The following is a 23,906-nucleotide window of genomic DNA, read 5'->3' on the forward strand; positions in this document are numbered from 1 at the left end:
GAATCTGGACTACCTCCCAAGTTGACGGGTGCAGGGCAGTCTGACCAAGCGCCACCAGTGCCGATGGCTGCACCAGGTCCGCGAGAGGCAACGCTGGGTCTCACTGACAACAAACAGCCGTTTCTGGCGGCTGCGCCGACCGGCGCGCCACCCCCGCCGCCGCCGCCGTCGTCACTGGGTCACGTCCCCATGCCAGTGCCGAGTGGATCGTTAGTGTTTCCTCCGAGAGCACAGACCAACATCCCCTCTCCGGCTGCGGCGGTCCCCTCAGCGCAGTGTGCACCCTCTAAACTGTCGGCTCCACCAAAGTGGGCGAACGCCGCGCCTTCGGGCATCCCACTTCCGCATTCCGCACAAGTGCGCCGTGCAGACCCGACCCAACCGGGCTCCGCCTTCATGCGGACTCAGAATCGACCGCCAATGCCCTTCTCCGCAGGCGTTGCGATGTCGCAAGGCAGGCTACCTACTCCTCAGGCCCTCTCTCAACATCCACCGGCGGCACCCGTGTCGAGTCGCGGGGCTTTCCACGAGGCCGCAGAGCCGGCAGCAACTGTCGCTGCTGCTCCTTTGCCGCAGGCACAACCACATGCCGGTATATCTCCTCCGATACCGCGGTCGCAGCTTGCTGGGATGCCGGCTCATCTCAGTCAGTCGTCAGGTGCACCACTCCCGTCGGCTGCCGCTCCCTTCAACGCCCCATCCCCAAAAGCAGCCGGCTCGCTCTTGTCGTCTCCGTTGCCGCCGCAGCAGCGGAACTCGAACTCTCAGCGCCTTCCGTATCCGCTGCCGCAGCCTCTTTCACAGCAGACCGCCTCCGCGCGACCATCAGTACCCCCTCCGGCTCCGATGACAGCCAACACAGCATCTTCGTTTCGGCCCACACCCACCTCACCACTGCCTGCTGCCTCCGCGGCACCCGTTGTCGATACTCCCGCTACGACACCCCCTATTGCCACCCCAATTCCCGCTGCTGCGCCAGCTGGCGCTCCTGATTCTACTCCTGCCGCTGCATCCCGACCCACGGATATTTGCTTAGCATTGCAGCAGATGAGCATTCACGCTCGCACAGCGCCGTATCCACAACCACCGTCAACTGCGACAGCGGCTGCTGCCGAGACACCCACGCCCGCCGCGGCTTCGAGTTCCGCCGACTCACCCATAAAGAAGCTGCCACAGCTCATGCAGCAGCCACAGGCGCGGCTGAACTACTACGCCGCATTGCCGCCGCGTGTGGCAGTGCAGCGTGAACAGGACCGCTACGGCAGGGTCAACCGAGCACAGAGGATGAACTACCGCCAACCACCGCCACCGCATCACCAGCAGCGTCATCTGCCATCGGCGCCGTCACACCAGACCAAAACGACTCCCCTTGCTCATGTAGCCGACATCGATCCGGTCGTTTCAAAGCGCTTCCAGGATGAGTACGCGCAGCAGAACGACAACGAGAACATCGGGGACGACTTGCGGGCGCAGCAGGCGACGAAGATGGGCACGATTGGCACGCTAGATGAGGAGCTGTGCCTGTCCCTCATTGAGACTCATGATGTCACGTTTGTCGTCACGGATACCGGTACGGGCAAGAGCACCCGTATCCCAATGGCCCTGCACAAGGCGCACCCGGATGCACTCGTCGTGAACGCGCAACCGCGCCGCACCGCTGCGATCAACCTTGCCCAGCGCGTCGCCGAGGTGCTTGACGCGGAGCTCGGTGAAGAGGTAGGCTACTCGGTGCGCGGAGAGCATATCGGCGACCTTGGTGAGACGAAGATAATGTACGTTACAACCTACTCCCTTTTTATCTACTTCCTGTGGCACGAGTTCAAGGAGAAGCTGCCGTTTTCCTACATCATTGTCGATGAGTTTCACGAGCGTACACCTGATGTGGAGGTTATTCTGCTGATGCTGAAGCTGTGGCTGCATAAACACCCAGGTGCCTTTAAGCTTGTCCTGTGCAGCGCGACGGCACAGGTGGAGGAGTGGCAGAGCTTCTTCGACGGCCTTACGGTCGGCACCTACGCCCGCTCTCCTATCATGTACCCTGTGCAGGAGTACTTCATCGAGGACCTGCAGCGCCTCACCGGCATCCGCACTGCACCGATTTTGCCGCAGGATAGCAGCAACATGGTAACATCGGAGCAGATGCATCAGCTCATTCTAGTGTGCAAACAGCTACTTGAGTACCTGGCCAAGAACACGGCGACGCAGGACAGCGTGCTGGTGTTCATGCCTGGCCGTACACAAGTGGAGCTGATGACGACATGGATTCGCGAGAACCTGGAGGAGTCGCTGGAGCCGATCGCGTGGTACCGCGACGTCGAGCTGTCCCTGATCCAAGAGGCCCTCGCGCGGCCAGCAGTAACCCGCAAGAAGGTCTACATCGCCACAGACATCGCCGAGGTGAGCTTGACGCTGCCAGACGTGGTGTTTGTGATCGACTCCGGGACAGGCAAGCGACCGCAGGTATCGGAGAAGGAGAAGACAAGCTACGCTTTCCCGCCTCTTCGGCTGCTGTGGGAGACGACGTCGAACGCGCAGCAGCGCCGCGGCCGCGTTGGTCGTGTGCAGCAGGGCTTCTACTTCAGTCTTCTTAGCCGCGACCACCACAAGGCGCTGCGCGAATCGGATAATCGCATCAAAAACGCTGTCCTCACTGAGCTCGTCCTCCACTCCCTACTCATCACGCAAAAGCCGTTCGCCTTCTTCCAGCTGTGCAACGAGAAGCCAGAGCGAGGTGCCCTCGCCTACAGCCTTCACCTGCTACAGGATGGCGGTCATATCATTCGCAAGGACGACCCAATGGCGGACGCGGAGCGGGTGTCACTTGACCGCCAGCGCACGACGCACGTCATGGATTCCCCCTGGAATGCCCTGATCGAGGAGGCGCTCGCGGCGGCCCCGGCGGCCCTTGCTACTGCTCCTGCCGATGCGGCAAAGCACTCCCCGGCCACAAAGGAAGCGGCAGAGGACCTGGGCAGCAGTGACGAGGTCGGCGACAAGGGCTACGGAGACGAAGGGGAGTCCGTCGAGGCCGCGAATCCAGAGGCCGACGTAGAAGCTTTCCAGCAGTGCTATTTCATGACCCTGCGGGGCGTCATCGCGGCCCGCTCACCGGTGTCGGTCGCGGCTGCCACAAACGTCTTCTTCGGCCTACTGTACGGCACCCCGACGCTGAGCATGCTGGCGGCCGCCATTGAGTCTTCCAAGTCGCCGTTCCATGTGCCGTACACCGTCAGCGATCGGATGGAGCGCGTGGCGATGGTGCGTCACGTGTCGAACGTTATGCAGCGCTACCACGGCTCTCTGCAGAGTGATTTGATCTGCTCCATGGAGGTTATCCTGGAGTACATGAGCATGCAGCGCGACGGGCTGTCCGAGGAGGCACAGGAGGAGTGGTGCCAGGAGCGCAGTCTGAGTCGCACTCGCGTCGTCGATACACTGAATTTGTTCTCGCAGATGAAGGAGCAGGTGAGCTCGGTGCTGCCGTTCCCGGACGTCACGGACATCGACGTGCTCAATGCCCAGTTTAATCAGAACGCTGAACTCCTTGTGCTCATGCTTGTGGCGTCGCACACAGAGCTGGCAATTCAGGTGCAGCTGGACGGCCCTGTCGCGCAGAGGAAGGGCTTTGTGGGGCATGGCATGTTCTTCCCCCTCAAGTGTCTCAAGGACGAGTCGGTGCCGACCGTGTGCCCGTGGGACCGCACCAAGATTAGCGTGCCGCTTTCCCTACAGACGATTCAGCGCAAAGTGCTCGCCGTGTTCGCCTCGCAGGTGGAGCCAGACCTGTTCGCGCTGGTGCTGCTCGTCTTCTCTTACAAGCTCCACTACTCGGTTCAGGACAGCGGCGCCACCCCGTCGTTCCTGATGGCTGTCAGCCACTCTGGTGTGCGCCGCACCTTTCAGTGCGACACCCTCACCGCACAGCAGATTCTGCAGCTGCGCCGCATCCAGTGCGCCCAGCTGCGGTGCATGCAGCTGCAGGTGGAGGAGCGCGTGAAGGCGAATGAGAGCGAGAAGCTCAGTGCAGTGCTGAAGAGCGCCAACAGTGACTTTGGATTACCGGATAGTGCCATGAAGACGCCCTACCTCATCCCTACAGTTCTGCAGCACGGCCTGAAGCTGCTCGTGAGCCGACTGAAGGGCTCGCCTTCTTACACGGCGCAGCGACGCGGCATCGCGGAGTTCCCGCCTGGTACGCCGTACTGCAAGCTCGCTCACGGCGTGGAGCTGCCGCCGCCGGTGCTGCAGTCGGTGCTCATCCACAGCAACAACGGCCTCTCCGTGCTGCAGCCGACAGCAGCGGCGGCAGCCGCCGCGGCCCCCTCGGCGACAGTCGGAGCAGCTACTGGTGCGGCGGAGCATAGCGATGTGGTGGCCGTCGCACTGGCGGAAGCGCCCTCTGCAGGAGTGGAAAGTAAGTCGGAAAGCGAGGACGACGATGATAGCGACCGCAGCAGCGACTCTGCTGCACATGTGCCAACATTCAGCTATGACATTTAGATGTGCTCGAGAGTGATGGCGGGCCCGAGGCGTAGCCCTTGAAAGGGGGGAGCCCTTCGTGGTGTGATGGAGGCGCAAGCGGTATGCACAGAGAGCGGTAACTCGTGAGGGACTCACTTTCAAGGTCTGGCGTATGTGGGCCTCTTTTTATATTCGACCCCCTACTCCATGTGCCGCCGTCCCCCTTTTCTTCTATTTTCCTGTTGGTCTTGAATGGCGCGACCGTGGGCATCCGCTCTGTGTTCTCTTCCCCCCTCCTTTCCTCTCCGCTCCTCGCCTCTCCTCTTTCTCGTCTGCACGCGTATTAGGTGTCGTTGTCTGCGTGGGTGGCGGTCACGTATTGAGCTAAGACTGTCTTCCTTTGTGTGGTCCTTTCCTTTGTTTTGTTTTTCTTTCCCGTTTCCCTTTCCACCTTTGTGTAATTTTGGCGTGTAGTACCCGACATGGTGATGAGGCCTTTTTGTTGTTGCTGCCCCCAGTGTGCGTGTATGCGCGCGCGAGGGAGTTGTTGGTGTACTTGTTCTTTCCACCCCCTTTGCCCCCTCCCCCCTCCTTTTTGTTTTTGTTTGCTACGTCGCGCACCCACACACACGCACTCGTGTTTTCTTCTCTTCTTCCTTCTCCTATCCTATGCATTCAAGCTTTCCAGTCAGGGCATCAACGCGAAAAAAAAGTCGTTGCGCACGAAGGAGGGCGGGAGAGAGGAACCACGAAGACGACGACAAGCAGACATGGCGGCTCGTGAATAGTCTTGGGCGCTGTGCGGTTTGATCTCCTTCCTTCCAGCTCACCCGGACGTCTTCCTGTGTGTAAAGATATATATATGTACATGTATTTATACACGTATATATATATATCTATATATGTCGTTGTCGTTGTCGCTATGTGTGCCCGCTTCTGAGCATTACCAGTACATTCATGTTTAATTCATGTCGTCGTTGCTGTGGTGGTGGTGAAGATGAGTGGGTTTTGGGGTAGAGGCGGGAAGAGAAGGGAAGGGAGGAGAAAGGGGGAGGGCAGGGAGACAGGGGTAGGAGACAGCGTAGGCAAGACATAGAATGTGGGCAACTGCGGGTTGCCTCTGTTTTCCCTCCTTCCCTTCCCTTTGCTTCCTTCCTTCCTTCCCGACTTTTCCCCGCCACCATCATTTGATTACACCGCGGGTTCTCGAAGAGTATCCTAACATAAAGCAAATCATACCTCCACAGACACACACACACACACACACACACACACACACGCCGAGAAGGAGAGAGACACGCCAGCTACAGCAACAGATCTTACTGTTTCACCGACTGGTAAAGTCTGCAGGCCGCGCCGTACTCTGCGCTCTGGGCTTCTCACAGGTGATGCAGAAAGGCAACGGAGAGGCGAGGTCAGCTTCCCGGGGTACAGTTCCTCACTAGCCTCGTGCTCTCCAAAGAGCGCCTACCACGAACATACCGTGAGATCGGGGAGAGGTTACGGGCATGATTGATGCGCGTGCGTGTCTTCCGTGATGCTGCTTTCTGTATTGCATCTTTTTGCCCCTCTCCCCTTCTATGATTCTCCTGTTTGCATCCAACACATGCAGTCTCATCCGCTAATCACGGAGCTTTCTGTGTGCGTCGCTGCTGGCGGATTGTTGCACAAAGCTCACGCACCGTCCGTGTCTCCGTCTCCTCGCACGTTACCCGTGCTCAGGTTTGGAGACGTCCGCACTTGGGTGAATACCCCCCCTCCCCCACCGTTTCCACACATACGCACGCACGAACAAGTACTGCACCGCGACGGCGAAGAGCTTAGTGAGCTCATGAATAGCCAAGGGCTCTGGCAAGAAGGAAAGCAAAGGGGAAATTAGGGCATATCACGCGGCACACACACACGCACCGCAAACGCGCGAAAAAACGACAACAAGCAAACAGCGGCAGCATGGTCGGCACAAGCTACAAAAGTCGTCATGCCGACGAGGCGGTGGAGAAATCGGAAGGGAGCAGAAGTGGCGATGCCGCAGGTAGCAGCAGCAGCCGACGCCGGCAACAGCAGCAGCAGAAGCGAGAGCGCGATAGCTCGGCCCGAGCGACCAAGAACACCTTCGGGACACCGACCATGCTTGGCATCCAGTACACCTCCGAGGAGGCGAGCAACATCTACAGCAAAGTTGGCACGCTCAACGGCTACACGTTTGAGGTGCCTCCAGTGAATCGATTCCACAGCAAAACTGCAGAGGCGAAGTTCACCCAGCTCACCGGCAGCCTTAACCCGAAGTTCGAGGCCAGCCGCTTCGACCACCTGCGCGAGCGTCTCCAAGTGGCCGATAAGCGCGACAAGGACGGCCACTTGCAGGCGATCGCGATGCTGTACGCCGAGTTCCTCGGGAACAACTTTCTGAAGGCCACGAATATCAACTACGCCGAAATGGAGCGCTGCTTCTACCCGAACTACGCACCCAAGTACGACACACTTTTGAAGTCGCTCGGGATGCCCAAGCCGCTGTGGTGGCGGCAGGGCATGTTTTCCTCGCTTGAGGACATCTCGCGTGTCCCGCTGGATCGCTGCAACGTGGAGAAGGAGACGTCGATGTCCTTCGAAGAGTGGTACTGCCTATTCTGGAACTACTACCAGCCCTTCAACACCCTCGCGTATCTGTGCATGGTCACGGCGCAGTCGATGGTGTACACGCGAGAGCTCGTTGACAGCGTGGCTGACTACCTGGCCGAGCGACACGCCTTGATTACCGAGGCGAAGGCCAAAAGCGCACCAATCCTGTTCCTTGGCGCGCGCACGGGCAAGTTCGGCGCGCTGCTGAACGCAACCAAGAAGCTGCCGGTCCAGGTCATTCACACGCACGAGAACCCCAACATGAACCCTTACCTGATGGTGATTCCGCAGAACAAGCAGGCCGAGTTCAAGCCAAACCCGATCGTCAAGATGAAGAATCAGGCAGCACTGGAGAAGTACGAACCGAGCATTGTGCTCTTCTCCGACATGATCATGAACAGCGATCCGACGGCGCAGATCCGGCAGCAAGGCTCGGTGCGCGAGTACGTGTACTTTGGGGTGCCGGACAGCTACTGCGAGGGGCACGCGTGGGATACGTGGGGCTACTTCAAGTACCGTGAACGCGGCACCGATCACATTCCGGCGTACATGCGTGAGGGGTTTGGCAAGGTGAAGCTGCCGCACCTCTCGCGCTGGATGATCCACAAACTGGACAGCGACATGCAGATGGGCAACGGTGCCGTGACAGCGTGGATCCGCACGCCGCTTCTGCCAGCGGCCAGCACGCGGTGGAGATGGCGCATGATGCGCCTCAGGCCATTTTTTTGACAGGCGGTCCGAGTGCACGGGTACTCCCTCTGGCTTGGAATGTGTGGGAGGGGGGAGAGGGTTGGAGGGTCGCGGGAGATGGCGAAGCCGGCGATGTGCCACACACAGGTGAGTTGAGGCCTCTTTTGCCTTTTCCCCCAGCACATACATACAGGCATATTCGCATGTGGACGTGTTTGGGCTGCTTCCCAAGCTGCTCGCCGACTTGCCAAAACGCATCGTAACACGTGAGTGTGCGTCTCCCCCCTCCCTTCATCCTTCGCCTGCCGTCCAGCTGGAAGGATGGACGAGACCAATGTGGAAGAGCAGACCGAGAAGGCGTCGGCTCTTGTTGCGTGGGGAAGGGAAGGGTGCACGCTGACTTCGGCGAGCTTCTGCCTTCGCTGCGAGTGTTCACATCTCTGGTAAGGTACGCCAACAACCATCAACTGGAGGGAGAATAGTGAAAAAAAAATGCGCAAGATCACGACGGCTCGAAGGTGCGCTGGGGTGCATTGTTTTCGAGGGCTTTAGGTGTTTCTCGCTGCCATCATCTTTGGGCGGCGCTGCTACCAAGAGGGACTCTCGGGCTTGATGGAGACACCCCGTCTCCCGCCGCATTGCACAACAACCTCTCTTCTATTCCACTTTTTTCTTCCTTTCACCACCCCGCTCTCACGTTACCCGTATTCTCTATTACACGACTGCCTCACTAATTCCTTTCCGCGGACCGCGAGCCGCGTTTACGCGTCGCTGCTGCGCTACACTTCACAAACGCAAGAAGACGACATAGGCGGCACCTTCCCCCCTTCACCTCTGGCTTGCGCGTGCGTGGAGAGCGCAAGAGCAGAAAAGACGTAAAAAGAAAGTACGATTGCATGTGTCTGCGCTACCAATGCGCACAGATCAGGGCGGCCGCCCAGTGTGCATGCTGGTCTTCGCACTTTCCGCGGACGTTGCAGCGCTGCGTCGCGCTGTCGCCGCTGTGGCGGGGCCAGCAACGTCGATGAACTACGCTGACGAGCCCCACAGCGAAGATGGAGGAGCTGCTGAACAGACAAGCGTAGCAGCGGGCGCCACTCGAGGCGTACTCAGTGATGACGCGTGGGTGTTTGCTTCCGTTTCAGGCTCATGTAGCTTGCTTGCCACGCCAGACTCGCCGAGCCACCTCCCGCCCGCCGGGTATCAGGCGGCGGCGCGCGAGATGCGGCAATGGCAGTGCCTGCTGAGCCTAGTGCGCTTACCTCACCTGCATGCAGGTATCTCATGCAACAGCGGCCCTGCAGCTCGCGAGAGACAGGCAAACGGTGCGACTTCCAGGGCGCGCACAAGTGTGGCGGCAACAGAAACTGTGGACGAGTCGGTTTCTTGCGAGCAACACGTTGATACGGTCTCTAGTGCCGAAGGCACTGAGCACTCATACCTACTGTGGGCACACGTTCCACACACTGCTTTAGGTGCCGAGTTTGCGGAGTTTGATGCCAGTCGCTCTCGGGGCTGCGCTGCACGTGGCGGCATCGCCGCAGATGTCTCTCCCCCTGCAGGGCATCATCTGCTGTGCATCGACGTTGGCGGCATCTACCTGGCGAGCTCACGGACACACCCTGCGGCAGGGCGCACACAGAGTGTACCGCCGCAGCCCGCAGACGCACCCGCGATGAAGACAGCAAAGAGGTCAGAGCGTGCCTCGAGGAGGCGGAACGCGGCGCGCGTTAGACACGTCCGTGCTCAAACAGAACAGAGATCATCGCTCGATGCACGTCAAAACAACGCCAAGGCCATCAGCGAAGAGAGGGAAGCTGAGGCGCTCCAGAGCCTATGGCGCCTGCTGCAACAGCGCTTTGCGACTGCAACACGCTCTTGTCCGTTCAGGACGGACGCCGCTGCCACAGCGCTTCCGCTGATGCTCACGGAGGTATGGGTAATACCCCTGCTGACTGCGGAGCGCGACAGCGAAGAGCCCTTGCGCAGTGCAGCTCTGGGCATCGCCGCCTTTCCACTGCTTGTGCAGGACAAGCATCACCGCAACTCCGCTGATTGTGCCACCGTGGACGGTGACGGCGTGCAAGTCTTCCGCCTAGCGCGCCATCCCCCAGCCCACGTGCTTCGCCTCGCTGTAGATGACGGCGCGCATTCAACTGACCCGCCGTCTTCTACCATGTGTCAGGCGGCCGCGCTTCGGTCGCGAAAGAGGCTCCGTGACAGCGCGGCGGGGCGACAAGATGAGGCAGAGGGGAGTCAGTGGCTGGCCGCACACGCCACACCTCTATCGCCGGACGCCGTGTTTCTGCACTCTTGCTACGACGGCGGAGGCGCCGACTCCGCGGCACCGGAGATGTCCGCTCTGCGACTTCGGATACTGGAGCGCGACTTCCTGCTTCGCAGCTGTTACTTCTCGGAGTGGTGCTGCATCGCTGACTTTGACATCACAAGTGACTTTGCCAGTCCACGTCTGGGCAACTGGACAAGGAGTGCAACGGCTTACCACGCCTTCTACAGTGTGCTGCGGCGGTGTGTGCTGGCTGAGGACGCGCTTGTGCAGCACTCGATAGAGAGGGAGGCAGGAAAGTGGGTCGCGTCGTGCGGATCACTCTCTGGCGCTGACGTCACGAGCATCTCCGGAGCAGCCGCGCTGCCGCGCAGCCCCACCGAGGCCCTCTTCAAGGAGAGCGCCCTTGAGGGGAGCAGCGCGGACGACTCAGGCGCTCGCGGGAGTGAGCAGGTGTGGCCTATAGAGGAGCTGTGGGACCTGTGGGTGCGACTGGGGTGGACCCCTCCATTGACGTGGCCGCGTGTGCGTGTGTGCCTGCGACTCACTGAGGGTCTTGACCTAGGCAACGTGGGCCAGCGCTCTGTTTGGGAGCTGTCACCGCGCGCTCTTTTGGCACTCCTGTCACGGGTGGCGACAGCAGTGAACGCGGCATACATTGAAGCGAAGCAGCTGCAGCCGACTCATGGCCCTCGAGGAGATGGTGTGACTGCGGAGGTCGAGAGCGATGACGATGCCGCCGGCGCAGACCTCGACCGGGTGAGTGACATGGGCTGTGCGCACAGCTGCCAGGAGAGCATACCGTCTTCTTCGGCTGCTCGATGTGAGTCGTTGGTGCAGATGCAACGGCTGCTTGAGTTTCAGACAGCACTCTCCGTTGCCCCAGAACCTGTCACCGGCCCAGCGTTGGCGGATCTGTCCGATTTGGCCGTAGCGGCTCCCTGCGTCCCCACCATCAACTCGTGCACCAGCAGTGCATCCGGGGACGCTGCTGGGGGCTCTCTTGTTCTCAGCGTCGCCGCACGTGACCTTGCCGCGGACATTGCCGCCACCACGGTGCTTTCTACCTCGCATCCTGTCGCGTCCCCGGCAGGCAGTGTTGCTGATGTCGTGGCGTTAACCGTGACATGGCTTCGTGGTGTGCTCGAGTCCCCAGCGTTGCTCATTCTTCCGCTCGGTGTGTCTGGACATGTGAATGAGAGAGAGAGGGCCGATGACTCTTCGGGCGGCGCTGGCGCGTATTCTTCCTGCAGGATCGCCGCGGACAAGGAGGCGGCGTTGCTTACTGCACTGCTCGCGCGTCGATCGCCATTTCAGCCAGAGAAGTTGCTTCGGGGGGAACTGGATGTTTCTTCGGCTTCGCATTCTCCGCAGATCCCTCCCCCATTCTCGCTGCCCGCCGCCGAGATGTACTGCGAAACCGCCGATGTGGCAGAGCTGCGCTGGTGCTCCCCACAAGCGACCACGGCGACGGCGACCACCACGGCGTATCGCGAAACGCTCTCCTCCGCCGCTTTTCAGAACCCTACGCTGTGGTTGGGCAGTTCGGTATCTTCGACTGCGTCCTGTTGCGCCCTCGCTTGTGTTGAAGTGGCGCGACTGGCACGCACGGAGACGGCCGACGAGACTGTCAATGTGTACCGTACATCGCACCAGCAGCTCAACGCCACAAACCCATTGGCTGCATTTCTGTACACGCGTTTCGCTGCATATCTTCAAGAGCAAGGCGTCGTGACTGTTGCGTCACCATCGGGAGAGGGGAGCAGTGAGGGAGAAGCGCAAGATCTTGGAAGAGAGTATGAGCACATACCACGTGATGCCTGCCCGGCACGACGCTCGGCTGTGACAATGCCCTCTTCATTCCACCACCTCATGGTGCGGGATGGAGGTTATACTCAGGGCGGAGCGGCAGCCGTGTCTTTGCCCGAGGATGGCGGCTGCCTCAAAGACAAGAGTGGACCCTCAGGGGATGGCGATGCAGTCGAGTCACTATTGGCGGAGGCTGTGGTGCGCGTCGTTCAGCAGAACAAGTCCGTGGTACGGCGCATACTAGCTCTTATTCAGTCCTACAGTGGCGTCATCGCCGCAGCCACGGCAGAGGGCAATGGCGGTGCACGATGTGTCTCCAGCGCGGACGAGGCAGCGACGATAAAGAGCAGTGACACTCAGCCAAACGACGCCGTTGTGCAGGACTTATGGCGCTGTCTCGCACCGGAGGTAAATACTGCCATTTCTGTGGATGATGCGGCCAGTCAGGTGACGTCGTGCGCCAAAGCGATGGCGCGGCGCCTGGTACAGGCGTTTTGGGAAAACGTCGCTGCAACCGTCCGCCTACACCTGCGCAATCGGCTGGGTGCGTTTTCAGGCAGTGAGGAGGGTGCAACCAGCGATTCGGATGAGGAGGAGTCGGCCGGGGGGTCCGCATCACCACCGGCAAGGCAGGCCGGCGCGGCCTATTCGCCAGCGGAAGCGGCGACACCGACATCTGCAGTGAGGCAACACAGTTTCGCCGCCAAAGAGAGCGGAGCGGAACCGAAGACGGCGAAGTCGAGCGCGTCGTTGCCTTCGTCCTCTGAACAGGGACGTGCTTCTCCGGGCTTCCCCTTGCTTCCCTCTGCGTCGCTGTCGCACCAGCTTCCCTCACCGAACCCTGTCGGGCAATCTCCTGGAGCGTTGAGTCAGGCGGTTCGTGCACTGGACGGGGCCCAGGCGATGGCGCTGTACATGCAACACATTCTGGGGTGCTCCAACGCCGCCGGCCACCGGCATGGTCAAGCCCGACTTGGCGGCTGCACTTTGCTCAGCTGCGCAACGGAGGCGCCTGGGAGAGCACCGCCCACCACGGCGGACACTGCAGCACCGCCCACCCACCCTCAACAGCCTAACCACTGGCTTCACCACGCACTCTTTCTTTTGAGCTACGGGCTCGCGTGTCCTGCTGATGAGCTGTTGATGTCCAGTGCTACAGCATCCACCCCAGCATACGCCTCCGCAACGAGATGCCACTCTGTGGGCTCATACCAAGAAGCAGACGAACTCGCACTACCGCCACCCCCTGCGCTGGCGGCGTTTCGCGCCCTACGTTGCGGGAAGCTTTCGCTCGATGGGTGTATTGGCGAGGCACTGGAAGTGTACGTGCAGCGGTGGACGCTCAGCATACAGGCCCAGTGAGCTGTGCGACAGATTTTTTTATTCCTTCTCTTCCCTCTGTTGTGTATCCCAAAGAAGCACATGCACGCCCATGCGGAAGCGTCAGACGCTTTTCTTTTCTTGGACTCTCTGTCACTGCTTTACTGCTGTTGATCTGCTACACAGATGTACTCTTGCTTGGTACTCTGCTCTCTACGATCAGAAAAAAAACATGGAAAAGACACACACACACACACACATACATACACGCGCGCAGACAGTCTGGTCGCGCCTCGGTGTGCCCGCCCGTCTCTCCGTCGACAGCTATTACACACTCGCACGTGAAGAGAGAACTTCATCTCTGCTATACTCGTTGCCATCTTCTCCCTCTCCCCCTCTCTTGCACTGCCGTTGCACAGCGCCGTTTTCCGTCCAGGCTCGTCGTAGAGCTTCCACGAGAGAAACGGGTCGGACAAAGAGGTCCGCGCCACCTCCATCATCGTTTTCACGGCGTCCATGCATCGTGTCGCCCGACGTTTTGGCGCACTCGTGTGCCACAACCGCCGTAGCGTTGGCCAGAGGCAACTGCGAGTCGGTCGAAACACCCCGTCATCGCCGCTTTCTCTTGCGATGCGTTTGTGCAGCAGCACTCCACCGCCACCACAGCGCCCTTCCGCTTCTTCTTCTGCCCTGTTCGCTGGTGAGGGCGAGTTTGGCGCTGGTGGCGAGAATGGGCGAAACCCGGTGAATGCGGAGCACTCGCACTATCCCGCATCGATGCCGTTTATGTCGTCCATGAATGCCAATGAAGGATTCACAGAGCAGATCGTCGAGACCCCCGGCTACTCTGAAGAGGATGCGTTCGGTCACCGGGACCCCTTCAAGGCTGTCGAGCATACACTGAAGACGAAGAGGAAATCCTCGGCTTGCGATACTGCCAGCGGTCGTGACACTCAGACGGAAGAGATCGGCGCATCGCCAGCGTACGACTCCACCGTTGACTCCACTGTCACTTCGGCACCGGATACCGACTTGGCGAAGGAGGTGGACGCGGTGGCGAGTGGCCGAAACCGCCGCCGCAACCGCCGCAAGCGCACCGCGGACGCCATCCTCGGCGATGTCCTGCACGACGCCCTCCTTCTGCGCGACATGGGCGAGAAGCCGACCGCTGACTTTGTGTATAAGCGCACGCAAGAGCGGATGTACGAGGAGGAGTACGGTCGAAAGCCGCCAAGTGCAAAAGAAAACGCCGCGAAGTTCATTCCGTTCCCGCCTGACTTTCACCTGCACCGCCTGCTGCCGCTCTTTGGGGAGTGTGGCCGCGATGCTGCCGAGGACGTCGCGACGGACTCGGCTTCTGGTGGTGCGGCTCGACCTGTCACCCCTGCGCCGGTGTACACGAAGAACTTCATGAACACCTACGCGCTTATGGCACCGGATCCGTGGCCAGAGAGAGCTGTGACGCCCGAGAACCCGGTGTGGACCCGCCGCGACGTGGATGCGGACAAGGAGAAGACCGGCGGCCGGGGACTGAAGGAGTGGGAGGAGCGCGTTTACGGCCCACGGCCCGGCTACGACGTCCATGGAGAGTTCCTCGACGCCATGGATGAGCTGGGGCACTGGGAGGTGCAGCTGATTCACTTCCTACGCGTGGTTCCGCTGAGTCAGCGCCGCAGCCTGCCGTTCCTTCATGAGTGGTATCGTCTTCTGGTGCATCGCGTGATTCGCGCCGAGCGCCGCTATATCCGCGTCCGTGACGCTGCTCTAGCAAACACCAAGGTCTCCACCTCACTGTTCAAGCGCACGGAGAAGCCGATTGATGCCGTCCGCAGCTACTATGCGGAGGCGCACCGATCCTTGGCCAGCGCCAACTACGACCCGCTGCGCATGAAGAAATCGGCCCTCGCGCCTCTGATGCGCATGACGGACGAGGAGTTTGCCGAGTGGAAAGAGGTGCAGCGGCAGCGTCGGAACTCGCTTGCTGCGGAGCTTGCTTAGTGTCGTGGAGGAGCCTAGGAGAAGGAAAGACTAGGCTGAGTGGCGTCAGTTGCGAAGGGTTGCCTGCGTGATGGATTAACGGACGCCAGCTTTCGTGTGGCGAGTTTGACGCATCTGTATTTCTATCCGCACCTTGCACGCGCGTTTTTGTTTTCCACACTAAACGCGAAGTGGGCACGCGTCCGTGAGTGGTAAGCTGCCCTCCCCCTCTCTCTCTGTTTGCAAGCGTCGTGCGTGCGTGTTGGTGCGCTTACAGAGTGAAGCTCTATTTTTTTGGGGTTTGCGAAAAAAAAAATCGTCCGAATACCGAAAATAGAAGAATGCAATCAAGGAGGCCAGAAACGACGATGGCGTTGTGGTGTACCAGAGCGGAAAAGGCGCCTGCACATGTGTGGTGTAACGATCGAGGCGAAGAGACTATCGTTACCGCCCTCTTCTCATGGGTATCTCATGCCCCCTCCCCTCTCCTGAGTTTTGCGTGTGTGCAGGCAGAGCGCGCTGCTGTCTTGTAGGACGACACACGGCACGGCACCCTGTCCGCAGCAGCCCAAATTCCAAGCCACGATCTACTTATCCGGCATCCTTTGCTCGCCTCTTTCGTAGGAGTCTCACGCGGCCGTCTCACCACCGCGCACGTGGGCGTTTTGCGCGCGCACCTGCTTTCGTTCTTTCTCCGTACATGTGCCACATCCATCTTGTCTCTCTCTCTCAATCTTTCTGTTGCCGCTGCTCACACCTCCCACCACGCACACGTTTTCTCTGGTGCACCGCTGCCCGGCGTGGCAGTGCGCGCGAACATAATTTACAGTGACACTCAGAGAATAGGCTTTTTGCGCGACGTGTGCATGAGCGGCGAGACACGGGCCGCACACGCCCTCGACTCCCTTCTGTGGCACGTCTCTGCTGTTGTTGTTGTTCTTTCCTTTTCGCCTTTGGCGTTTATCTTCTTTTTTTCGTTTTTGATTCGACTTTTCGGAGAACATCACGTCGGGCGCTCGTTGCCGGCTGCTGGCCATCGTATGCGCGGGAAGGACAGGCGAAGGAGCCCCTCTCTTTCTTTTCTTTTTTTCTCTGTCAGGGGCACCCTGGAACGCCTCTTCGGCGTCATCGATGAGGCGTCTTCGGATGGGTAGGCGGACAGTCGCGACACCAACTGTCGGGACATCGGTCTCTGCCGTGTCGTACTCGAGCGCTGTGTATACGACGTTGACATCTCGGCGGCGCCCCGCCGCCACCGCCACCTCTGCAAACGCTGCGGTGGCGACAAGGAGGGGGGCACTTCGAGCAGACTCGCCTCAATTTTACGGCTGCGTTGGCACAGGAGGGTCGTCGCCAGCGCTGTTTCGCCCCACACGCGTCGTCCGCATTCCTCCGCAGCTGGCGCGGTTCTTGATCGCCGGTAGTGCTGCTCTGCTGCAAGTGTTTATGGTTGCGTACAAGCAGGAGAGTCAGAAACTGAGTCAGGAAGAGCAGGCGCGTGGTGCGGTGGGATCAGAACAGGATACCACAGGCATTGGGAACCCTCGTGTGATGTCCGCGATGGAGGCAATGCAAGTGCTCGGCCTTGACCGCAGCTTCCCTGATGTTTACACGAGTGTGCAGCAGGCGGAGGCCAGATCGGCGTCGACATCAGCGTTTCTCCCACTGGCGCCTGGGAAGGCACGCAAGACTGCGCAGCAAAACTTCGAGCGAATGTTCGACCTTGCCGACAAGGAGGGGAACGTGTTCTTGGCAGGCAAGCTGAGTGCCGCCTACCGCATCTGTGTGGACCCAAGGTGGGATCAGGCGCCGTCAGGTGAAGAAGAAACGGCGGACGCCAACACACGATCGACGACGGCGGCAAACGCTGGTGAGCAGGGGCGCTCCTTGTAGGAGGACAGCGTGGGTCGGGGCGTGTCGTTTCTAGGTAAAGGTGCACACGCGTGGTGCCGCCCCTCTAGTTGCCACTCTTTCGTGTTCGTGCCAGTGTCCAAGTATGTATGTGTGCGCGGTCTCCCTCGTGCTCTTTGTGAATGAAACACGGTTTACTCCACCGTATGTCTCACGTGTCTTTGTTACTGGTCTTTTAGGTAACAAACTTCTTTTGCCCCTTCTGCGTCTTCTGGTGGTCGCCACATCTCGGCGCCTGATTCACCGTTGCACTGCTTCTCGTTGCTGTTCCTCCTCACGAGCTGAGGCACATCCTTGGGTGACCAAGCGCGTAGGCTATAATCACCCTCCTCCCCTTGCGTGCATGCAGTCGGAGAAAAGCGAAGACGACGCCGCTAACTGGATGAGTTCCGTGTTTGCGCGTCAATGCACGTTTCTTTGGAGACTGCACCAGCAGTCGTTGCGTGCACTCAGCGCTCTCTCTCTCCCCCCAACGCTGCCTCTTTCTCACTCGCGAGCTTGCGCGCGCTTGTTCCAGCGCCGTCCTTCTCCCAATATGCCATCGCAGACGTAGTGCTTCTCCACCACTTTTTAACGTGCTCTGCTACCGCTCTCCCTCGCCTTCGTTTTGCTCTTGTGCCGTCGTCGTTTGCCTTTCGGCCTCTCTCCCTTGCTGCCACCCTACTTGCGCAGTCATCTGGAGATCACACACGCACATCCTATGTATATCCTTTAGGAGTCGGTGGCACTGTACTAGTAAAGCGCAGCCACATATTTTTTTTCTTCACCCTCCCGCCCCTTCCTCGCCTCAACTGTTGCATTCTTTTGTCTGTGCGACGCGCACGCTTTCCACGTAGTCCATCAGCGCCCACGACACCACACCACACACCCCTATCTCGTGCTCTCCTCCGTGCTTCCTTCGAAGAAAAAAAAACACCGAAGTCACAAAGCACCTCTTTGCTGCTCTCGAAGCACCTACGGGGGAGGGGGTAGGGGTCGCTCGCGTCGGCGAGAAAGCGAGAGAAAGGGGGCAGGCGCGCGCCCAACACGTCAAAGACGTAAATACACACCCACCCACACACACACGGAAACACGCCCATACATGCATTAGGTACGAAAGGACCGCTCAAACAACGCCCCTCTTCCCCCCTCTCTCCCCTCCCCCCACCGCACACACGTACACACACAAAAAAACAAACAAACAGAGTTTTCCGACTTCGTGTCTACACGCCGCTGCACACTCTCTCTGTTTTTTTTCGTCTTTGATGCTGCATCGTTTTATTCGCTCCTCTTCATCACCCTCCTCTCCTCCTCCTCCTCCGATTCTTTTTCCTCCGTGACATCTGTTCGACTCATCTATTCTTTTATTTCTGTTTTCCTTTGCACCTCCTTTTGTTTTTCCTTCTCCTGCGGGCCGCTGACGAGTGAGAGGTAAACAGAGCGGATCTTCATTCTTTCGGTTCTCTCGTTCTCTTCACTCAATTTTTTGTTTGCATTTTTCGTTGTTTGCTTTTTTTTTTTCGCGCTGCCGCGCCGCTCATTAGTGCTGTGCTCTCTTTTTCAGTCGAGGAGGCCTCGCTCTTGCACACGCGCATCGATACCCATTAACGCGCAGCCACCTCCTCGGGCGACGGAAGTGGTTGCGGCGACCTTCTTCTCCACCTGCTTTTTGTTTTCAATTCTGGAACTAGTCTAATATATATATATATATATAAATACATTTATTTGGCACCTTCCCTTTGTCGTTCCTCTTCTCCTGCGCTCAGCGAGAGGCCCCCCCCCTTCCCCTCCACCCTCCCTCAAGAAAAAAACGAAAAGGAGGCTCGACGTATCGCGACTGCGTCTTTCGTGTATTGATAGTTTCTTTTTTGCTTTTTTTTGAGGAGCGTGCGTTGCTGTTGTGCGTGTGTACGTGTGTTTCTCTCTTGTATCTGAGAGCTCGTGCGTGGGCACGTGAAGTCGCACCTCCTTGTTCTCCCGTTTTATCGTAACAGTGCCCTTTTTTTCCCCCCTTTACTTCTTTGTTCTTGCGTGCGTGTGCCTGTGTCTGTGTCTGTGTCGGCCTGTCTGTGTGTGTGTGGGTGCTGTTTTTCTCTCCCGTGCATGCGTGTTTCGCCTTTCCATTGCCGCTTTCCTTCTGTGCAACATAAAACATCCTCCCCTCGTTCATTCCTCACTCTAATCCTCTCCCTTAAGCCTGAATCGTCGTTGATCTTTGCGCTCCTGTGCTGGACGTCTCGCCAGGTTGGATGACGCGGCAAGATCTCCCCCAGAAAAGAAAGGAGATCGACCGCTTCGCCTGCACACATACATACCGAGAACTAAGTGTCGCGCAGACGTAAGCAAACACAAGTAGACCCTGGTGAAGGCTGTTGTGACGAGGCGGCGCATCTCATACATATATATATATATGCTTTTTTATTGTTGTCGCGAGCAAGGCCGAGTGCAAGCCGCGGAGAGAGACTTTCAACCTGTTTTGAGCTCTGTTACAGCGGTGTCTGTGTGCGTGTGCCTCACTTACGCGTCACTTGCTCGTCACCATATCTCCCTGCTGTGGCGCATAGAAAAAAAACTGAGAACACACACGCATTGCTGCGTTGCTGGGCTGCGAGTACAGGCGAAAGGAAGAGAGTGAGAGAGTAAGGCTAGAGGTGCAGAGAGGAACAAAGACGAAACAGGCAAACAGAACGCACTGCCGGGGTTTGCGGAAAAAAGCTGTAGTGTGTGTGTTGTGTGTCTGTTGTGTTTTCGATTCGCCTGCTCCAGTTCGAGCTGTACCGCCATTGGGGTGGCCTCCTTCTTTTTTTGTCTACACCTTTCGCCTTTTTTTTCTGTAATAGAATTTTGGAACGTTTGGGGCTTATTTCGTTTTATGTTTGCATTTCTTTCATCGCCGTGCCCCTCGCCATCTTGTTCTCCCGATCGCGTCTCTCAGGCGTACGCCATCGCATATCAGTCAACTGGGCGCCGTGCCAGAGAACGGGCACCGCTCGGAGGTATCTCGCATCTTCGGTCGTTGTGTTCTTTCCCGATTCCCTTATCCGTTTCTTTTTACAGGCGATTCTTCCGGACCACGTTTTCTTTCCCTCAGTCGAATGATCAACTCACGAGGCAAGGTGAGCGGCTATGTCAAGCCGGCTTCGCCGGGCTCGGCGAAGGATGCAGTTCCGTTCTTCGCTGCCGCCCCCAGAGCATCTTACTCGAGCAGCGATGGGCACAACCCCCTCATCAAAGATCTCTTAAAGGACCTTGACAGGAACTCTTCCCTTGATGACGTCTACGGTGTCGGCCACTTGCAAGCACCGAACGCCAGCAACGATGATACCTTTTCGAACCTCGACCTACAGCTGCGGCGGCCCAGCGAGGAATCGACGGCGAGCTGCCGTAGCAGCGCCCGAAACCGTGACAAGGCAGCCACGGATATTCTCTGCAAGACCGGTCAGCGCTTTGTGCACGCCATGTGGATGCACAAACTTGATGATTTCTTCAGCCCTGCTCGCGGTGAGAGCGCCGAGGACGTCCTGCGACGTCAGCTACGCAAGAAAGATCAAGAGGAGGTGGAGGCAGTGGTGCTGTCGTTAGTGGAGCTGCTTGAGGAGGTGCGCAAGGCAAGGAGCCAAATAGTGCCGGTCGCCGGCTCGCTCTCGTTGCTCGACACGCCTGGGCGAAGGCGTACCTCCTTCAACAGCATGCACTCCGCAGTGAGCACGGCCAGCCTCATGCGGCCACCGGTGCATGAGACGAATCAGCTCGCCATGGCGTACGATCAGCAGGGAAACCGCATGATTAACTGCTATAGGGTGATCGCGAATCTAGGACGTGGCGCGTACGGCAAAGTCAAGCTTGGGATCGACACCAATACCGGCCAGAAGGTAGCTATCAAAATAATTGACAAGAAGCTGCTCAAGAAGCTCGGTGGCCTAGGCACCAGCAACCAGGAGGCGGCGCTGAAGCGCGAAATCGCCATCATGAAGAAAGTGCGCCACCGGAACTGCGTATCCCTATACGAGGTTATCGACGACCCAGATTCGCACATACTCTACCTAATCATGGAGTATGTGCCAAACGGGCCTGTTGTCAGGCTGAAGCCGCAGGGGCTTAGCAGTACTGCCCTGGAGTCCATCGAGGCCGGCATTCCGCTGAATGGCGAGGTCTGCAACAAGGCCCTGATGCGGTGTGCGGTGCGGCAGTCCGCCAACGGCGATACTGCGTCCCTCACCGACGCGGAGATCAACAGTAATCCGACGGTTTTCCTCTGCAAGCCGCTTAGCCAGCACATCTGTGCACTGTACCTGCGCCAACTTGTGAGTGGACTGCGATATATGCACAAGCGAAACCTCGTTCACCACGACATCAAGCCGGACAATATCTTGGTTGGCACCAACCATCACGTTTTTCTCAGCGACTTCGGCGTTAGCGAGATCCTCTCCACCCGGCGGGAGGTGGAAAATGCCGTGAAGAAAAACCGTGGCGGCCCGAGCAGCGACTTCAGTAGCGAGCACTCCTTGAAATCCGATACTAGCGATTCGACCAATGAGGATGACACTGACAACAAACCTCGCCTGGGTGGTGGCACGCTCCTCTTCACCGCGCCGGAGCTGTTTGACGGCTCGGTGAATAAAAGATTGCTCGATCCCCACCTGACCGACGTCTGGGCGCTCGGCGTCACGCTCTACTGCATGCTTGTTGGCATGTCCCCGTTTTTTGGTAGCACGTACTCCGAGGTGCGCACAAACATCCTGATGCAGACGTTCCCGTGGTGCGGCAAGACAATGTATGGGACGCCGCTGGCGGCGGAGTGGCGGGTTGTGCTGAACGGGCTGCTGGCCAAGAACCCCAACAATCGCTGGTCGCTGGTGCGGCTCAAGGCGTTCCTCGACCGGAGCAGCTTCCAGCAGACCATGCGACAGAGTGCGTTGCTCGAGGCATCGACGCGGGCTCGTTCCTTTACCTCCCTGGACGGTGACGCATCCCCCTCCCCTTCTACAGCGCAGCGCGCCGCTGGCTCGGTAGCGTTGTTGTCAGCCGGGACATCTGCCAAGGGACTCAAGCTGCCGCTCGCGTGTGGCTCGGTGTCGAAGGACACGAACGTCTCCCTCCCTCTCCCCCGTGTGGTTTCTTCTTCCAAGACCGTTTCCGCCTTGTCAATGGAGGCGGGCAGCGCTGCTCGCAGCTTCTTGTGGGACTTTGGCATCTCGGAGGAGGAGGTGCGAGGCGCCACGCGAACGGTGAAGGTCGAGGTGATGCGGCAGAAGACCGTCCTCTCGGCGCACACGCGCACCATTGTGCGTCGCTACGTCGAATGGATTCGCGCGCGCATGCACGCTCGGAACTTCGTTCCACTGAGCTGCGCCTCCCCTTTAAGGAGAAGGTCGCACGTCGGCTCCCTGGTCTCCGTGCAGATGTGCGCTGGCGCCAACAGGAGCGGCAAGGCGTTGACCTCCAACAGCGAAAGGGTACATGTGACGCACGTCCCTGTCCTCGCTGTGGCGTCAAGGCTTCACCGAGCCAGCGAGGTCAGCCCCATAGGCGCTAGATCTTTCTTGTTTCCTCCGCAGAGGAGCCCCCATTCCTCGGCGGGAGATGCTCGCACGGGGAGGCAGCGGAACGGTAGCTGCAGCAGCAATAACGGCAGTGGTCGCGGGCTTGCTTGTGGCAGCGTGGAAAACCGTGGCTTGGACGGCAGATTACAGTCACTGGATGCCGCCCTCTCTATAGTGAACTTGCAGAGCACCACCGATGCGCACTCCCTCACCTTTTTTAGCTTGACGTCATCGAGTGCCTCGTCGCAGGCTTCCTTTTCTTTGCAGACCGGGTACCGTGGGCATCACGTCGACAGGGAAACCGGCTACAATGACAGCATCCTGGCGGGCAACTTGGCAACTTCGAGCGAGGATACGCCGGCGTCCAGGAACGGGATGGCCGACAAAGTCAGTTGGTGTAATGTACAGACGCCATCGACGGTCGCGCAGACGATGCTGCCCAGCAGCGCGACGCCTTCATATATTGCTGTGGAGGAGAGCCGAAAAGGGGTGGGCGCAAATGGCAGCAAGAGCCGGTTCCAGCAATTCATGCGCGGCAAGAAAGCACCGAGCGGCGCCTCTGTCAGTGACGACCGCACCTCTAATCAACCCACGCTTGCACCCAGGTCACGTTCCACGGTGTCGCCGCTGCTCGATTCGGTTCTCTGCAGCGGCACCAGCGGCTTGGGAGACAGCAACTCAGCTGGGTGCTGTAGTGCATTCCCTAACCCGAAGACTGTCAGCGTGGCTGGCCGTTGTCTTGCCGTGCCACCAGACGAGCACGCCTCGACGGTGCAGTTGCCAGGCTCGATGGGCAACAAATACCCCGTAGGGCCGATGCAGGGGCGCCTTTGTGACGGTAAACTGGCTGTTCCCGCCTTGACATCCTTTGAGCAGGTGCCGCGCGTCACGGTCTCGAAGCGGCTTCCCTCTGTTGTTCGGAAATGAGATCGACAGGCATAGAAGAGCACAGAGGGGGAGGTTGCGAGGCGATACGGAGGGAAAGGGAAGAACGAAAAATGCGCAGGGAAAGCAGAGGTGCTCTTTTTCACTGACCGGAATGCAAGAGAGCCGAAGGCAGACGTGTTCGATGTAGCGCTCAAGACTGCAACCACGTGATCATCTCGTGGGTAAGCGCACGTGTCTTGTACTCTCAATTCGTGTCGGATGAGGTAAGGATGTGATGTAGGGCATGCCACTTCCCCCTAACGCTCTGCTTTGAGTTTCCTTCTGTGTGCTTTTCTTCCGCGTCACGCGACTCCAGCTCCGTGAAGAGCAGCTCTGGATGTAAACGGCACTTCCCTTCACATGTGTCAACATGCTACTTTCTT

At 58.8% G+C, this 23,906-nt stretch overlaps 6 protein-coding genes across 6 annotated transcripts; all 6 read left to right on the forward strand.

Annotated features, from left to right (window-relative positions):
• Positions 1 to 1,047: 1,047 nt before the first annotated feature.
• Positions 1,048 to 4,500, forward strand: LMXM_34_2270 (ATP-dependent RNA helicase-like protein; the record flags this gene model as incomplete). The annotated part of the gene is made up of 1 exon (XM_003879175.1): positions 1,048 to 4,500. One exon carries the CDS (start codon positions 1,048 to 1,050, stop codon positions 4,498 to 4,500), a length of 3,453 nt encoding a protein of 1,150 aa, XP_003879224.1.
• Positions 4,501 to 6,411: 1,911 nt separating this feature from the next.
• Positions 6,412 to 7,809, forward strand: LMXM_34_2280 (conserved hypothetical protein; the record flags this gene model as incomplete). The annotated part of the gene is made up of 1 exon (XM_003879176.1): positions 6,412 to 7,809. One exon carries the CDS (start codon positions 6,412 to 6,414, stop codon positions 7,807 to 7,809), a length of 1,398 nt encoding a protein of 465 aa, XP_003879225.1.
• An 874-nt stretch (positions 7,810 to 8,683) lies between these two features.
• LMXM_34_2290 (conserved hypothetical protein) lies at positions 8,684 to 13,228 on the forward strand (the record flags this gene model as incomplete). The annotated part of the gene is made up of 1 exon (XM_003879177.1): positions 8,684 to 13,228. One exon carries the CDS (start codon positions 8,684 to 8,686, stop codon positions 13,226 to 13,228), a length of 4,545 nt encoding a protein of 1,514 aa, XP_003879226.1.
• Positions 13,229 to 13,963: 735 nt separating this feature from the next.
• Positions 13,964 to 15,184, forward strand: LMXM_34_2300 (conserved hypothetical protein; the record flags this gene model as incomplete). The annotated part of the gene is made up of 1 exon (XM_003879178.1): positions 13,964 to 15,184. The coding sequence occupies one exon, from the start codon at positions 13,964 to 13,966 to the stop codon at positions 15,182 to 15,184; it is 1,221 nt and encodes a 406-aa protein (XP_003879227.1).
• Positions 15,185 to 16,309: 1,125 nt separating this feature from the next.
• On the forward strand, positions 16,310 to 17,056 carry LMXM_34_2310 (conserved hypothetical protein; the record flags this gene model as incomplete). Its single annotated transcript, XM_003879179.1, has 1 exon — positions 16,310 to 17,056. The coding sequence occupies one exon, from the start codon at positions 16,310 to 16,312 to the stop codon at positions 17,054 to 17,056; it is 747 nt and encodes a 248-aa protein (XP_003879228.1).
• A 3,092-nt stretch (positions 17,057 to 20,148) lies between these two features.
• LMXM_34_2320 (putative protein kinase) lies at positions 20,149 to 23,523 on the forward strand (the record flags this gene model as incomplete). The annotated part of the gene is made up of 1 exon (XM_003879180.1): positions 20,149 to 23,523. The coding sequence occupies one exon, from the start codon at positions 20,149 to 20,151 to the stop codon at positions 23,521 to 23,523; it is 3,375 nt and encodes a 1,124-aa protein (XP_003879229.1).
• Between the last annotated feature and the right edge of the window lie 383 nt (positions 23,524 to 23,906).

Source organism: Leishmania mexicana, chromosome 34 (genome assembly GCF_000234665.1).
Source record: "Leishmania mexicana MHOM/GT/2001/U1103 complete genome, chromosome 34".
NCBI classification, from domain to species: Eukaryota; Euglenozoa; class Kinetoplastea; order Trypanosomatida; family Trypanosomatidae; genus Leishmania; species Leishmania mexicana.